At 51.6% G+C, this 15,849-nt stretch overlaps 1 protein-coding gene and 1 long non-coding RNA gene across 4 annotated transcripts; one reads left to right on the plus strand and one right to left on the minus strand.

Moving 5' to 3' along the window:
- Positions 1-177: 177 nt before the first annotated feature.
- LSR (lipolysis stimulated lipoprotein receptor) lies at positions 178-15,248 on the minus strand. 3 transcript variants are annotated; one of them, XM_031963773.1, is made up of 10 exons: positions 15,022-15,248; positions 8,391-8,735; positions 7,056-7,175; positions 5,945-6,001; positions 4,455-4,601; positions 1,791-1,967; positions 1,510-1,569; positions 1,247-1,378; positions 492-1,093; positions 178-320 (listed from the first exon to the last, which is right to left on the minus strand). In XM_031963773.1, the coding sequence occupies exons 1-10, from the start codon at positions 15,245-15,247 to the stop codon at positions 285-287; spliced, it is 1,902 nt and encodes a 633-aa protein (XP_031819633.1). In that variant the 5' UTR covers position 15,248; the 3' UTR covers positions 178-284. The 3 variants fall into 3 exon arrangements, with proteins under 3 accessions (XP_031819633.1, XP_031819632.1, XP_031819634.1); XM_031963772.1 differs by lacking the exon at positions 15,022-15,248 and adding an exon at positions 10,622-10,914; XM_031963774.1 differs by lacking the exons at positions 5,945-6,001; positions 15,022-15,248 and adding an exon at positions 10,622-10,914.
- LOC116423027 lies at positions 10,701-15,022 on the plus strand. The gene is made up of 4 exons (XR_004233515.1): positions 10,701-10,779; positions 11,278-11,402; positions 11,526-11,628; positions 11,820-15,022. It is a non-coding gene; the product is annotated as an uncharacterized LOC116423027 (long non-coding RNA).
- Positions 15,249-15,849: the final 601 nt, after the last annotated feature.

Consider the following 15,849-nt stretch of genomic DNA (forward strand, 5'->3'; position numbering starts at 1 on the left):
GCGCGCACGCAGCGGGCGGGGCCGGGGCGAAGCCGGAACGGGCTGTTCCCAGAGGCCCGGGCGGGCCGGGATGGTTGCCAGGACCGGGAGTTGGCACCCCGGGCAGCTGGTCCGTCCCCTTGTGTCCTTCACTGCCCTCTTCTCCTCGGCCCCCAAAAGAATACAATGAGACCCGAGCCAAGTAATTAAAAACTTTATTGAGCACAAGAACAGAGACTCCCCGCCCAACCCCCTCCCCCGACACACACATACAAAACTACAAAAATCCAGGGAACCGCGACGGCTCAGACCACCAGACTCTCCCGGCTCAGGCCTAGGTCCTGTGGAGAACAAGGAGAGCCCCTGAGGGCGCGCTACCCCCAAGTCCCCTCCCCCACAACTGCCCCAAGTCCCTCCCCACGGCCGCCCCCAAGTCCCTCCCCCCGGCCGCCCCCGTCCCCCTCCCCCCGTGCCCCTCCCTGGCGGGGAACCCCTGCCAAGCCTCCACCTACCTTTCTAAGCCTCCTTTCCCGGGAGGACTGTGATTCCGTTTCAGTATAGGGAGGTGGAGCTGGGGGGTAATAGGGTTCTTCCTCCTCCTCCTCCCTGTGGGGTCTCCTCCTCTCCCCCTTTTTTCTCAGCACCTCTTCTAAGAAGCGGCCATCATAGTCGGGGTCCCTGGCCCGCCTGTGGCTCTCCTGTGGGTCCCTGCGGGAGGTATCTGGGGTTCGGTCCCTGCGGGAGGGATCTGGGGTTCGGCCCCGGGACCTGAAGTCTCCGACATAGGGGTCTCCAGATCGGGAGTAGAGGTCGTCTCTGCTGCGACTTCTTGGAGGCGCATAAGCCCGGCTCCGGCCCCTCTCTGAAGGGGATGTCCTTCCCGATTCCACAGAGCTGGGCCTGGCCAGGTCATCCAGAGCATCCATTGAGTGGGCACGGGGCCGCCCGGCTGCCCAGCCTCCGTGCCGCTCTCGGGGATACTCTGGTGCCCATCCCCGGGGGCTTCTTGCGCTGCGATAGTCCAGATCTTCATCCTGGATGGGGGTGAGGGCAGGGCCTCGGTGGGGCCGGGAGTGCCAGTCGTCCTCATGAAGGGAAGTCACTTCACTCATGGCTGGGAGAGCAAGAAAAGGATGGTTGCTCGGGAGTTTAGAGGGAGAGGGGAAGATTGCATCAAGGGTAGGTGCCAGTGAGCAAGGGGTAGAAGTGGCCCATGCCCGCCCTCCCTGTCTAAGACTCCAGGATCTGCCACCCTCAACCGACTCACCCCTCTCCACACGGCCATTGGGCAGGCCGGGCCGGGAAGGGTCAAAGTTGGCAAGCTCCTTCTCCATGTAGTACAGCACCTTCATGGAGTCGTCCTGCTGGTTGGCCTGAATTCGATAACCACTGCGTACTTCTAAAGGACAAGAGGAGAACACGCGGCCATCAGCAGGGAGATCTGATGGACAAGGCTCTTTCGCTCGGATCCCAAGTCCCAGGGTCATCCCTGCTCCCTCATCAAGACCCAGACCTGAATATCTGACTCACCAGAGTTTCTGGAACTGTCTGTGTCTCGAAGAAGGGGCACCTGGGAGCTGTGGCCACCGACTGAAGGAGAGAGATGATCAGGATCCAGCCACCCTTCCAGCCCCTCACCCTGGGACCAGGCATCTTGTCCACACGGCCTTCCTGGAGGCCTAGAGCTTCAGCTTATCCTGTCCCCATGGTCCTCTCCAACCCTTCCTTCCTCAGCAATGTCCCATCCCCAAGGACCCAAGCCATGCCTCCCATCCTCCCCCCAACAAGCATCCGCTTTCCTCAGTCTTCACCTGAGCTCTGTCGGTCAAAATCCCCTGCATAGCCATTGTGGATGGGACCTAGTGGGATCATTGGTGCAGGGGAAGGAGCCTTGGCTGGAGAGAGGTGACCATAGGTGCTGGCTGCGTAGACACTGGGTGCATAAATGCTCGGGACTCCCGAGGTGGCAGCTTTACCAGCAGCATACACTGGGAGAAAAGTCATAGACAACAGAACATAAGCTTCTTGAGAGCAGGGGAGCAGTTCTTTATTACAACATAGGGCCTAGCATATAGCAAGTGCTTATTAAATGAACTGAATCAACAAGGGAAGGACACAGCAATACCCTCAACACATCAGTCCCCTCCGGTTCCTCACTGGCCCCCAGTGCTTTATCACTATCATCAAGGGCAGGTACCATAAAGAGAGAGGGAGAGGGAAAGCAGAGGCACTGAAGGCAGGACTCAGTGATGGAATTAAGGGATGATGGTCCCCTGCCAGTCCAGACCCCTCACTGGCTGCTGAGGAGGTAAAGAAGCAACACAGACGACGTTTCACAATCATAAGGGCTAGAGACACCCCCCCCTAATCCCCATCAGATGGGGAGTTTCACCCTATTCACTCCTCCCAGATGGTTGGAGTTTCACCTGCAGCCCTATATTCCCTAACAGTCTTGGAGAGACTCCCTCTCCTAACTGTACAACGGACTTTTGAAGAGAGAAGCATTTTATGGTTGGGGAGGGGGCGACCAGACTGGCCCAGCCCATGCGATGAAATAATTAAACATCAGAGTCCCTGTACTGGCCTGCTTTAGGTGGGAAGGAAGCCAAGAACTTCCAAGCCAAAATGGCCAAGGGGACAGGCCCATATTTAATCTAGTTCTAAATTATGCATAATAGCCCATCAATTTCCATGCATCCATCCTCTCTGATCCAGAGTGTTCCCTGGAAATAGAAAGCTTAGTCTGGGAGTTATCTGTGAGGAGGAAGGAAGTTGCTAACAAGGGGTTGGGAGAAGGCTACAATTAGCAGTTTACTAATTAGCAGTGGGAACAGCTGCTTCTTGCTGACTCAGTGAGTTTGGCTGGGGCTGAGAGTCAGCCTGATTCCGAGTGTCCCAGTGACCGACAGGGGTCCTTGCCTTAGTTTTCCCCATCTGTGAAATGAGCTTGATAAACACCCGCCCAGTTCCTCATGGCAGCAGTAGTGGGCCATCATGAGCAGTCCTGGACAAACAACTTCCCTTTTCTGTAGAAAAGGCGGCTGGATTAAAAAAAATCTGAGACCCTTCCCACCACTCATGTTAGGAAGAACATGGCTGCCCTCAAAGCTCCACTCACACACCACCTCCTCTGAGGTTTTGCCAATTCCCTCCCCTCCAATTAAAGCAACACCTATGGGCCAGGTGCTGGAGACGGCGCGACAAACGATGCGGCGCCCTCACTCTGGGAGCTGGAGATGACAGATGCACGTGTGATCACAAACAAACAAAGCAGACATACGGTGACTGAGGCAGGTGGGGGTAGCACTGGCCCTGGGGAGAAGAGGCTCCTGAACAGAGCCAGGAAGCAGGCGGCAGGACCCAGTGGTGGGTGAAACGGGAACGCTCGTACAATGTGTGACCTCATGTGCTTTATGTATATTATGCACATGTCGTTTTCATGGCTAGAAAGAGAGCTTCTTGAGGATGGGAATTTTCCAGCTTGGGGTTTTTAGGTCAGTGAATACCCAGCACCCAACAGACAGTAGGCACTTACTAAATGTTTACTGATGGAGTGGTAATAATAAGAAATGGATAACATTCCCCTAGATCCCTGGAACCACTACCCCATACTTCAGAATCCCCGAAGGCCAAAGGCCGATTTTGACTTTTATTTTAAAATGTAACCTCATTTCTTTTCTATTAGACTTTTACCTATTTTGTACAACGTTTCCCAATTATGTTTTAATCTGGTCTGTTATTGAGTTCTTTCAGTTGTGACTGGTTCTTCATGATCCCTTTTGGAGTTTCCTTGGCAGATACTGGAGTGGTCTGCCATTCCCTTCTCCAGCTCAGTTTACAAATATGGAGAATGAGGCAGACAGGGTGAAGTGGATTGCCCAGAGTCACACAGATAGGAAGTGTCTGAGGCTGGACCCAGTTGGTTTGACATCTGTGATCTCAGCCATTGAAGTTTAAAAGCAAATAAAACCCAAATCACAGAATCCAGTTCTTGCAACATCCCTGAGACCACCACCCCATGGAAAAGCCCTCCCTACCCATGGAAAGCCCATTCCTCTTTGGGACCCCTCCCGATGGCCACTAGGGGGCACCACAGTGCACAGAGTGCTGGAGTCAGGGAGGCTGTGGAGTTCAATACAGCCTCAGAAATCTACCAGTCCAGTGACCCTGGACAAGCCCCTTCACTCCGTCTGCCTCAGTTTCCTCATTTGTTAAGTGAGTTGGAAAAGCAAGCCACAAACCACTCCGAGAAAGCCTCCAAAAACTGAACAAGATGGTTTGGGAATCTATGATTGAAATGAGCCCCCAGCCCTAACCACTTTACAATCTAACAGCCCACCTTCCCCCCCCAAAAAAAACCCAAAACCCCCAAAACCCAGAAACTGACCTCAATCCAGCCAACCCGCACCTCCTCCCTCACAAGACCCACACCCCTGTTCCTGGGTTGGGGCAGCGAAGGCCAGAGCAGTACTTACGGGCCTCGGGGCAGCAGCACTTGTCCGGGCAGCAGGGGCAGCGCACATAGCAGCAGCACGTGTGGGGACAGCACTGGCACCAGCAGATGCCCAGGAGGAGGAAGACCAGGAAGGCGGCCAGGACCACCACCACCACAAAGAGCCAATCTGTAAGAAAAGCCGGTTGGGGCGCGGAACCGAAGTCTCGGCTCAGGCAGGGAGAGGGGCAGGGAACACGAGGGCCGGAGGTGCCCCGGATGGCTCCCAGCTCTGTGCTCAGGGCAGGGGACCTCAAAGAAGGGTCTTAAAGATGGTGCAGCCACAGGAGCGGCAGGCAGACGGGCCAGACTGACAGCCATGTCCCTCCCCACAAACCCCCCTTACGGGCTTCCTGACAAGCTTCCTCAGCGCCTTTGGAAGCCATTCTCTGAATCCCGCCATCTCCAAAGCACTGAGTAGCTAAGCTGGTTGTTTGGGGGACTTTGGGGTCCTGGGGAGAGGAAGGGATACTATGGGGAAGTCTAGTAATATGAAAAACCAAAGAACAATCAAGAACTTATTTTTACAACTCACAGAATCAAATCTTCAAGGATAATTAGACAATAATCACAACAATAATGCTGTAACCAACAAGCCTCCCAAAGAAAGGTGGTGGACCACAGGTGCCGAGTAGCGCACGCTTTTGTTGGACCCAGTCACTGTGTCAGTTTGTTTTGCCTAAGTGTATTTTTCTTTATTATAAGATGAGGGGTGGGCGCAGGGAGTCACTAAGAAAAGAACTATATTTTAAAGAACATTGGTAAAACATTTTAAAGCAATTCATTTGAAGACAGCTGGTCGCCTAGAAATTATGAAGACTGGTACTTTTTTTTTTTTGTCTTTGTCCCATAACAGATACTCAATGATCGCTGAATTCAATTGAACTTAAACCTTAAAACTGTCCTCTGAGATCAGCAGGTAGAGGCTGTAAACCCTATTTTCCAGATAATGCTAATAGTTAGCTAGCACACAAAAAAACCACGTTAATATTTTTGAGGTGCTTTGACAAATATGACCTCATTTGGTCCTCAAAACAATCCTGTGAGGTGGGGGCTATTATTATTCCCATTTTACAGTTAAGGTAAGTGGAGCAGGGAGATTAAGTGACTTATGGCTGGTGAGTCTCTGAGGCAACATTTGAACTGGGGTTTCCCATTCTCCAAGTCACTGTAGCCGCTGTGAGGGGATCGCCCTGAGGAGAGCTAGCTGGAGCTGACCCCACTCTTCCAGGTGCTGCATGACCCCCTGTCCGTAGCGCTACACAACCCACATGGAGAGGAGAGCCCCGCTGGCCGAGGGGAGGGAGACCCACACCCCCCAATAGTCTTCACCAGGTGCTACGCTACCTGGAGCCCAGGAGAGGGGACTCTGGAGGGGGGAGGGGAGGAGGCAGAACAGTAAGAGTGTTCAGAAGGTGAAAGATGACAGGCAATGGGGAGGGGAACAAGGACACTCTAGCCTCCACCCCGTACCTTCCATGGACCCTATCTGAAAGTCTGGTAAGAGTTCCGCCACCCCCGAGGTCTTGCCTGGAGGGACAAAAGAGAAACATGATTATTCCAGCAGGAAGCTGGCCAGACTGGGCAGGAGAGGAGAGGAGGCCCTTCTACCCGCCCCAGCCCACCAGGGCCTAAGCACGCCAGCTCTCTGCCACGCGCTGAGCCACAAGGCTGCCGCCCATGAGGGCCCGAGGCCCCCAGCCCTCCAAGCGCTGCCAGCACTCATTGCTTCTATGCTACAAGGGCAGCTCGCGATGTGCTCCATCACACCCACCGTGGACGATGGGCTTCAGGCCATCAATATATATGGACCGGCTCATCAATATATATATATATATTTGTCATCACTGCAGTGCAGCCGGTGGAGCTGGGTAACATGCAGTAACAGTACCATACCACGTGTCCCCGGGGGAGGCCGCCAGCTGTCCCTGCCTGACCCTGCCTCTGCTTTGGAGGAAGTATCACTGCAGGCTTCAAGAGCAGAGAGCCCAGGCTTTCCGGGTGGCTTTCCCCACCTCCCAGAGGGCACAAGGCCTGTTCCCATTGCTGCAGAGGGGCAAGCTGAGGCACGGACACCGAGTCGGCCCCGGGAGGGCCAATGGCTGGTTGGTGCTGGGTCGGGTCACGGAGTTTTGTGGCATGGGTATGGATGGCCAAAGGCAGAACTAGGCAGGAAGGAAGGAAAGCAGCCCAAAGCAGGGGAAGGGGGACCCAGCCAGCTCTCCCTGTTCATCCACACTGACAGAAGGTAGGGAAGTAATCCATAAACACCAGAGAATCGCGCCTGTCTGACTATGGAATGAGTGCTGCTGCTGCACAAAACCCAGTCCTCTGGGCTGTATGAGGAGGCCCTGGCCCCTTCCTCATTCAGTGGGGGGGGGGGGGGGGGGTGAAGCCATTCTCTCTTCCTGGAGGGTGCTGGATATAAATCTAAGGGTGACTGGGCTGGCCAGGGAAGGAGAAGCTAAAGCATGAATCAGACCCAGGAAGCAGACAGACAGGAGATGAGGGAAGGGACCCCAAAGCCCCCTCCAGGCCGCAGGCCCCATGCCCCACCCCAATACCTCCAGCCTTGCCCCCTTACCAAGGACAATGAGCTCGGCGTAAGCCTCATTGTTGCCTTGGAGGTCCTGGGCAGAGACCACAGAGCAATAGTAGACGCCACTGTCTCCCCACGCGGTCTGGTCAAAAGTCAGGTCAGCATCTGGGCAGGAAGACAGATATTTGAGGGGATGCTGGAAGGGGGCAGTACCTTCCCAGATGGGGCAGACATGGCCCGAGCCCTCGGGCGCTTCCCCAGAAGCTGCTCCCAAGGCATCAGCCCACTCTGTACCCCTGTCCGGAGCCACTATCTACTTGGGCCCCACAACAATCTGGAGCATCCTGCCACTCCTTCCCTGGCTGGGGGAAGCCTTAATTTCCATGGTCCCTGGAATGGGACCGTGCCTGTCTCTCAGCATTTCCTGTTTCCTCCTTACTGCATAGGCACTAATTACTTGCATCCACTTAGCCACCAACCAGAGATTGCAAGGCCAGATCCCCTGAGGCTGGAAGGTCAGGTAAAGGTTTGGGGGCCAGCCCCCAAGCCAGGAGCTCCTCACTGATGTCTACCCACTTGTTTTTTCAAATACCTGAATAAATATATTTCAGTGTAATTGGTTCCCTCCTCTATCCTCAGTATGTAATTCTGAAAAGGGGACCACAGGCTTCCCAGACTCCCCGAGGGTCCATTACACAATGGAGGACAAGAATCATCCCTCCCCACCCCCCACTGCACCTGTACAGCCTGATCTATAGCATTCATGCTGCTATAGTCATATTGCACCCCCTCCAGGGAGGTCAGTCCTGTCACTTCCAAGCTCCCTGTCTTACTTTCTCCAAGAAGCCATGTGTGTATGTCTGTGTGTGTGTGTGTGTGTGTGTGTGTGTGTATACATGTACACAAGAGGGATTGGGGTCAGGGCGGGGTAGGTGACCACCAGGAACTCAAAGACTTGTGCAACTGGATGTACAGTCCTAATAAGGTCAAGTAAGGTCACCCAGCAGTTGGAGGCAGAGCCAACAGACAAGCTTTCATTCATTAATTCATTCAACAAACGTTACTGAGCAGCTTTGTATGAGGGAATGCTGAGCTCAGAGAATCTGGGAGGGCTGAACCCTAGAGGCGAACTCAGGGGAGAGTGGCCCTCTAGTCCAGGGATCTCTATCACTGAGCTACTCCGAAGTCCGGAGAAGTCCCAGACTGTGCCTGGAAGGTTTCCTCCTCGATAACAAAAGTGGGGGTTGGGAGGGTTACACTAAAGACTCTTCCTTTTTAGCATGTAAAAGGTGCCTGGCCCACCTTTGCCCTCTTGTCTCTCTACCCCTGTAAGGTCAGGCCTGTTAAGCATTTGCACACCCCCTGCTCCATCTTACGCACTCCCAGTGATGGTGATCCGTCGCCCTTGATAGAAGTCCCCCAGAGTCACGGCATTCCCTTGCTTGGTGGCCACCACCCTCACTGTTCGGGCGCTGTCCTGGCACTCCACATAAGGGTTGTAGCCTGGGTTGCCAGCAGCGAGCTGGTTGTTGAGCTGGGTGTCAGCACTGGCTGAGGAGAAAGCATCGGCAACGCGATCTCGGCAGAAGGACTTATACTTCCAGATGACGATGGGGGTGGTGGGCACCCCTGACAGCTGGTAGGAGCAGGGAAGGGTCACGGGCTGGAACAGGATCACCACTTGGAAGGGTTTGGACACCGTGACCTGGATGCAGCCAACAGGAGCTGGGAGGTCAAGATGAGAAGTCAGGGGTCAGTGAGAGATAGAGGACGCTACCTTAACCACCCTAATCATTGTCCTTCACGTCTGCTCGGCACGCTTTCATACTCATTATCTTGTTTGATCCTTAAAATCGCCCTAATAAGACATGCAAGGCAAGGGATTATTAGCTCCTTTTTACGGATAAGGAAACTGAGGCACCAAGGCATGAAGTCACACAACATGGAGTATGACTAGAACCTAGAAGCCTCAAAGGTCTGATGGCTGCCCTGTGGAAAGCTTCAGAAGAGACCTGGACAAGCATTTCACAGGATGCCCAGGCGGGTTGGAAACGGGCTTCAGTTAACAGTACAAACTGATGGATGAAAAGCTCTCTGCAAACCTTTAAACACTGTATTTGTGCTATGATTATGGTTGCTATTATTCAATTTTGTGCCCAACAGGTTTAAGGACTTTGGAAAACTAGAACAGGCCTCGGAGGGAGAGGGGGATCAAGATGGAGAAGGACCTTGAAAGCAGATACTAGGAAAGGCAGTAGAAAGCACCAGAGGACAGATGAAGAGCTGCCTTCTAAAGGTGAAGGGCTGTGTCACAGGAAGACCTAGACTGTGGAGCACTGAGAGTTGGGCTGTTGACAGAGACATCTTCCAGGTGGCACTGACTGCCAGGGGGTGGGCGCTTCCTTCTCACTGGAGCCTTCAGACAGAGGCTGGGTCTTCAGAACAAGGATAGCCCCAGACAGAGGTTCTGCCAAGCACTAAAATTCTGCAATTCCAACATAGGGACAACAGTTGGAGAGAATGGCTCTGCGGATGAGACTGATCCCATATGTATTTGAGTGACACAGAGCGAGTCACTTTAAACTCCTAGAGAAGCAAGTGATAGGTTGTTGGGGAGGAGAATATTTGAGCACAAAGCCACTTACTAAAGTAATACACACTGGATTTAATTTGGAAGCAACTGAACATTTCTGTATCCTTGGAAAGGTCACTGACTGACCTCTGGTTTTCAGTGCTCTCAAATCAACAAGCACTTCTTAAGTGCCAACCTAACTCAGGTTATCCTTAGGACGTCTAAGGTCCTTCCTATCTCTCAAAGCTTGTGAGTGCCAGCCTGTTTCCTCATTTGTCAGAGACAGAGATTACAGTACTTGCAAAACTAGGACTCGGTGGGGAAGAATTGGAGTGGATCTGGTTCTCGAACCCTAGCTCTCCGGCAAGGCCCTCATTTCCAGAGAAGACTGGCCTTTCAAATAACTGCCAGCCCCAAGCCTAGGATCCCAAACACTTGCAACCCGATTCCTCCTCCCAGCGCTGTCGGGAGGGAAGCCTTTCCTTAGAGTTTGCAAAACATCGGAAGCACTGGAGCTGAAGTGGTGGGAGCAGTTCCCACCACCCCGGGGGCTCCGGGCTGGCATTTCCTCGACGAACCGCACCCAGCCGGGCTCTGCCAAGTGCCCGCACTTCCCCCCAGAGTCTGCAAACACCTGTTGCTGCAGTAGCCCTCGATCCCACTTGATCCAGCAGCTCCCCGAGAAGGGATCGCACGGCAGATCGATGGCCAGCTCGCTAGCTGGGCCGGCCTAGCCTCCCCCTCCCCCACCTCCGGACCCCGCAGCTCGGCGGGCACCGCTCCCATCCCCCCTCCCCTGCCCATTGTCCCAGAAAGGCCGGAGCTGCGGGAAGTTTCGCTTCCTGCCGCCCGGTGGGGGCGGGCCGCTCCCTGCTCCAGCCGCCCCGCCCGCCCCGGAAAGTCCCTCGAGGACAGCGAGTTTTAGGCAGTGGGGCGGGGGGAGGGGGGAGGGGAGGAGAGGATGTCTGGGATACCGTTGGGGGAGGGGGTCTTGGCCCGGGCAGCCCGCCCCAACGCCCCCAGCCCCATGCCCAGATACCTGAGCACCACGGGGTCAGCAGGAGCAGCAGCAAGGGCAGGGGCAGCACACTCTGCCATCGTGGATTTCGTCCCGGGGACGTTGGGGGCGCACTCGTCCCCCCGTGGGCCACCGGAGCCATGGGAGGTGCGTGCGCCTGCGGCGCCGTCCGCTCCCAGGTACAGCGGGAGATGGGAGGGGATGGGAGGGGACTGGAAGGGATCGGAAGGGATGGGAGGGGACTGGACGCCGCCAGGGGAGGGGGCTGCGGGGGCAGGGGGACGGCCCGTACCATCGCTCTAGACGGGAGGGGAAGGCACACGCGCGCACTCACCTGCCCATGTTCCCCCTTGACGGCCCTTTGCGAGAATGCACAAGAAGAGAAAATGAAGCCAGATCGTCCCTGTTTGGGCGATCTTTGGCCTCTGATATGACCAGGACGGTCCTTAATTTCCCATCCACCCTCCCCAAATCTTTTTTGTCCCATTTGGAAAATGGAATGGCCCAGGTACACCCAGGACGAGAGGGGTGGGGTCTAAGGAGCTGACCCCTCCCATCCTCTCTGGAGCCCCGGAAATGGACCGGTCCAGGTGCGAGTCCAGGGAGGGCGACCCCAAATAGCTGATGGGTGAAAGGAAGTGAGAGGATGCTCCCCTACTATTTCCACTACCCTTCAGTCAGAAACAACAGACCCCAAGCTCTGAGGAAAGGAACAATAAGGAACGAACCACCTGTTGAGAGTGGGCGGGACCTGGAAGCGCACCTGTCCTTCCTCCCCCGCAATGACAATGGACCAACCCAGGTACTTACTAGGAAAGGGCTCGGGCGGGAGATTCCAAATGGGAATCCCATGGGGGTAAACGGTGATTGGATAAACCTTTGACTAATCCAACGCCCTCAACTTTCTCCGCACAACTTTTCTTAGAAGCTTCTCCCTCTCGAGTCTCCGCCTAATTAAATTAGTTGAACGGATTAACTGATTTTCATCAAAGTAAAACTCTGGACGTGTCCCTCGGGGGTGACTGAGGGTAAGTGGGCCACTATCCTCCTGTGTCCTCTCCCTCCATTCCTAGTTTCATGGTACAGCTCCCAAGAGTCCCTCCCTGAGGTCAGCACCCCTCCCCCTCCGCCCCTGGCCTGGGAACCTGAGCTTCTTAAAGGGGCAGCTTTGGTACGAAAGAATCAGAAGCCAAGTCCGGAATGAATCCCTTTCTTCTAGATTTCCTGACTTCACCTGCCCCAAGGGGACACTGGTCTCTCCCCGCCACCTGGTGGATGTGGCAAAGAAGAACACGACAAAGTTGGGGAGGCGCTGGGTGCCCGGTCCCCAGAGCTGGAGCTTAAAAAAGTCCAGGGGGACCCTCTCCCATCTAGCACGGACTTCTTCCCATCCCGACGTCCCAAGACTTTCCCCTCCAGCCAAACTGGACGCTCATCCCGAGGTCCCCGTGCCCTCGGGGGTGGGGCTTGGCCACTTCCCTCCCCGCCTTAGTTTCCTTATCTGTAAATTAAAAGGATTGGACTAAAGGATCCCTAAGGGCCCTTCTAAACGCCTGTGATCCTCTCACTTTTGTTCGAGCTGTTCCCCATACGAGGAATCCCTTCTTCCATCCTCCAGCTCTGGCCCTCCTTCAGAGCTCAACTGAAATTCTAGTTCGCCCAGAAAAGCCGCTTCTGCTCTCCCCCCTGAATGGCTCTAGCATTTTTCCTTTGCAGAGACCTTTCCGTGACACCTTTCACTCTCTCCCTTGCATTTCGTGATGGGCTTGGACATATGAAATCCTGCTCCTAACACTGTGATGTTATGCAAATCTCTGGATCTCAGTTTCCTCCTTTATGAAATCAAGAAAATAATATGCTTGCCCCCTGCGTTTGATTTTATTTTACTTATTTCTATGATGTAACAGGGACTTATTAGAATTTACTTTCCTGGCTTTGGTTTGAACACGTAAGAACTTTATTATTGGCCCAACGTTGGGTGGGCTTGGCCTATTAGTAAGAAATAGCAAGCCCTGAAAGCCTTGGTCCTCCAATCCCTTGCTCCCTAGTACCTATCATAGCAAGGGATTTAGGTTACTCTATCAGTTAAAAGAAGAGAAAGTTTCCCATTGTGTTACAATGAGAAGTGGGAAGTTATACTCTTGCTGAAGGGTCAGCATTTCCCAATACAGCTACTAACAAACAATCTATCACCAGTGGTCTTGCTAGGGGAAAGTAAGATACAATATTATGGTACTGTATTAGTTTTTAAAAAAAGAGAAAGTTTTCCATTGCACTACAATGGGAAATGGGAAGTTATACTCTTTCTAAAGGGTCAGCATTTCCAAATATAGCTACTAAGAAACAATCTATCACCAATGGTCTTGCTAAGGAAAACTAAGATACAATGTTATGGTACCATATCAGTTAAAAGAAGAGAAAGATTCCCATTGCAATGCAGTGGGAAGTGGGAAGTTATACCCAATACAGCTACTGAGACACAATCTATCCCCAATGGTCTTACTGGGGAACAGGTACCATATCAGTTAAAAGAAGAGAAAGTTTCCATTGTATTATGATAGGAAATGGGAAGTTATACTCTTGCTGAAGGGTCAGCATTTCCCAATACAGCTACTAACAAACAATCTATCACCAATGGTCTTGCTAGGGGAAAGTAAGATACAGTATTATGGTACTGTATTAGGTAAAGAGAGAGAGACAGAGAGAGAGAGAGAGAGAGAGAGAGAGAGAGAGAGAGAGAGAGAGAGCGCTTCCCATTGCATTACAATGGGAAATGGGAAGTTATACTCTTTCTGAAGGCTCAGCATTTCCAAACACAGCTACTAAGAAACAATCTATCACCTATGATTCTTGCTAAGGAAAACTAAGATACAATGTTATGGTACCATATCAGTTAAAAGAAGAGAAAGTTTCCATTGCATTACTGATGGGAAATGGGAAGTTATACCCTTGCTGAAGGTCCCGCATTTCCAAATACAGCTACTGAGAAACAATCTATCCCCAATGGTCTTGCTAAGGAAAACTAAGATACGAAGTATCTTTTCATTAGTTAGATTTTTTTTTTTTTTTTTTTTTTGCTCTAGAAATAGCTGAGAGTATCAAAATAATGCTTGACTGCCTTACAAATACTGAACATTTTCACTTTTTCAAGAGTAGTTCAAATTATAAAACTAACTTAATGGTCTCAATGATGGTTTCAATCTGACATAATTTAGCTCTTAACCATGGAATCTAATTTATGAAACACTGAGGAGAACTAACCCTGTGACTTTTGGCACCTGGGTACACAAGAGATTTGGTTTGTTCTGTTATAGTCACAACTCAACTAGCTTTCGGCCACATCCACAAATTTTATTTCCAGTGAAGTGTTTTTGGAACCAGTTCTTTGTGCACTTCATTCCATACAATATAAATGAATAAAATGTTACTTAATTGCATTGTTATTTACATATAATCTTTTTAAAAATTGCCTTTAGCTTTTTTGGTGGCATCAGATAAATTTGGGACTATCCATAAAGACAAGAAAGCTTTGGCTTTTCTTCACCTTGGTATCATGTGACCCTGCCCACAAAGGCACCGAGTTCTGGGTTTGTTCCCCTCTGAGAGTTTTGTTTATGGGATCTTGGCTGTTTTTTTTTCTTTTTTTTTTTTTTTCCTTTAAATAAATCCCTGTAACTCCTGTCACCACCAAGATCAAATGTGAAATCCTCTGTTTGATATTCCAAGTGCTTCATGATCACCCCCCTTTCTGGTCTTCGTACACCTTATTGCTCACCAAATGCTGTGTGATTCAGTGGTACTGGCCCCCCTAGTTGTTCCTCCCAAGATGCTCCCCTCTTGTGACTCTGGGAATTTTCATTGCTTGGAATTTTCTCTCTTTCTCATCTCTGTGTCCCGGTCTCCCTGGATCCTTCCCACTTTCTGCAAGAAGCCTTTTCTGATCCCTTTCAATAATAGTGTCTGTTGATAATCCCTAATTTATTCTGTATATTTTTTTGTTTGGACATGGTTGTTTGCATGTTCTCCGTTAGAATGGGAGTTTCTTGAGAGCAGATACTTTGGGTGTTGTTTATCTGTTTTGACATCCATGGCAAAGAGCTGATACATAGTTGTTATTTGTCCTTCTTTCTCAGAGGACATTAGGGAGGTGATGTCATGACATGCAAGTGAATTGGATTGAAGTGAGGGAGGGCTGTGTAAGGTCACCAGCCTCACTTTCCCCTCCCAATCCATCTGGGTCCAGTGACCAGATATAGATCAGCACGACCGGAGCTGAACCCAGATACAGTGAGAGACCTTGACCTTTTAAAGCCAAAGTCTTTAACGGGGTCTCAGTTTGAGTGAAGCAACACCCAGTCAGTGATTAATCTAGAAGGGGAAAACTCTCAGGGTTTCTGGCAGTTATTGTAGTTGCCGTTTACCTGTTTTTTGGTACCTCCAGCAAAGTGCTGGCACATAGTAGGTGCTTAAATAAAGGATTATTGTTGACTCGAGTAGACACGAACTTGGCTGGGCTTGGAGGTAACCATTTGAATCTGAGAGATCCAGAGGTCTGCAGTGGCAGTGGCGGACAGCCCCAGAGTGGCAGATGGCGATGGCATTCTCCAGAGTGGCAGCAGTCACTCGTGGCAGGGGATGCATCTGCATGGGAGGGAACAGGAAGAGAATTGGCTTCAGCCTGGCCATTTAGCAGCAATCAAGTACTGAGAGTGCACATGGTAAGTAAGTGGCACATAAAACACCTAATGAGCAGTCCTGCTAACTGCTTGCTGTTCTGACATATCTGATGATCAGCCTCCTAGCAGATAGAAACATTAGTTATCAATTGTTACTGAATCCCACTTTGGGTTTGCCTTTGCGTGTGTCCTGTGATTAGTATTCCTTTCGCATGCAGGAATAAATTACCTGTCCTATCTCTGATTCTTATAAAAACACTGGGCACCTTTCTGACTCCTCCTCCCCGGGGAGGCTGGAGATATAAGGAAAATCATCCCAGAGTTGCCAATATAGGAGACAACATGGCAAAGAGGGAGAAAGCGAGAGTGAGAAAAGGAAGTCCTCTCTCATCGGACTTGGGCTTCCCCAGGACTTCCCTTGTCAAACCACAAGCTTTGCTCTTTTCCTTGCTCCCTGGGGAAGCATCTCTCTGAGATTAGAATTTTATATATCTCCATGTATCCATATCTAGATGTGTATAACGGTATGTCTCTAGCTATATGTGTATAACTGGGAGGAATGTGTTTTGAAAT

The sequence above is a fragment of the Sarcophilus harrisii genome, chromosome 3 (genome assembly GCF_902635505.1).
Source record: "Sarcophilus harrisii chromosome 3, mSarHar1.11, whole genome shotgun sequence".
Lineage (NCBI taxonomy): Eukaryota > Metazoa > Chordata > Mammalia > Dasyuromorphia > Dasyuridae > Sarcophilus > Sarcophilus harrisii.

Excerpts from the sequence above, each read along its gene's own strand:
- LSR (XM_031963772.1), bottom strand. The coding sequence starts at position 10,895 with ATGGTACGGGCCGTCCCCCTGCCCCCGCAGCCCCCTCCCCTGGCGGCG. Across the intron at positions 1,379-1,509 it reads AGACAGTTCCAGAAACTCTG|AAGTACGCAGTGGTTATCGA; the intron begins GTGAGTCAGATA and ends CTTGTCCTTTAG. Across the intron at positions 1,094-1,246 it reads CAATGGCCGTGTGGAGAGGG|CCATGAGTGAAGTGACTTCC; the intron begins GTGAGTCGGTTG and ends TTGCTCTCCCAG.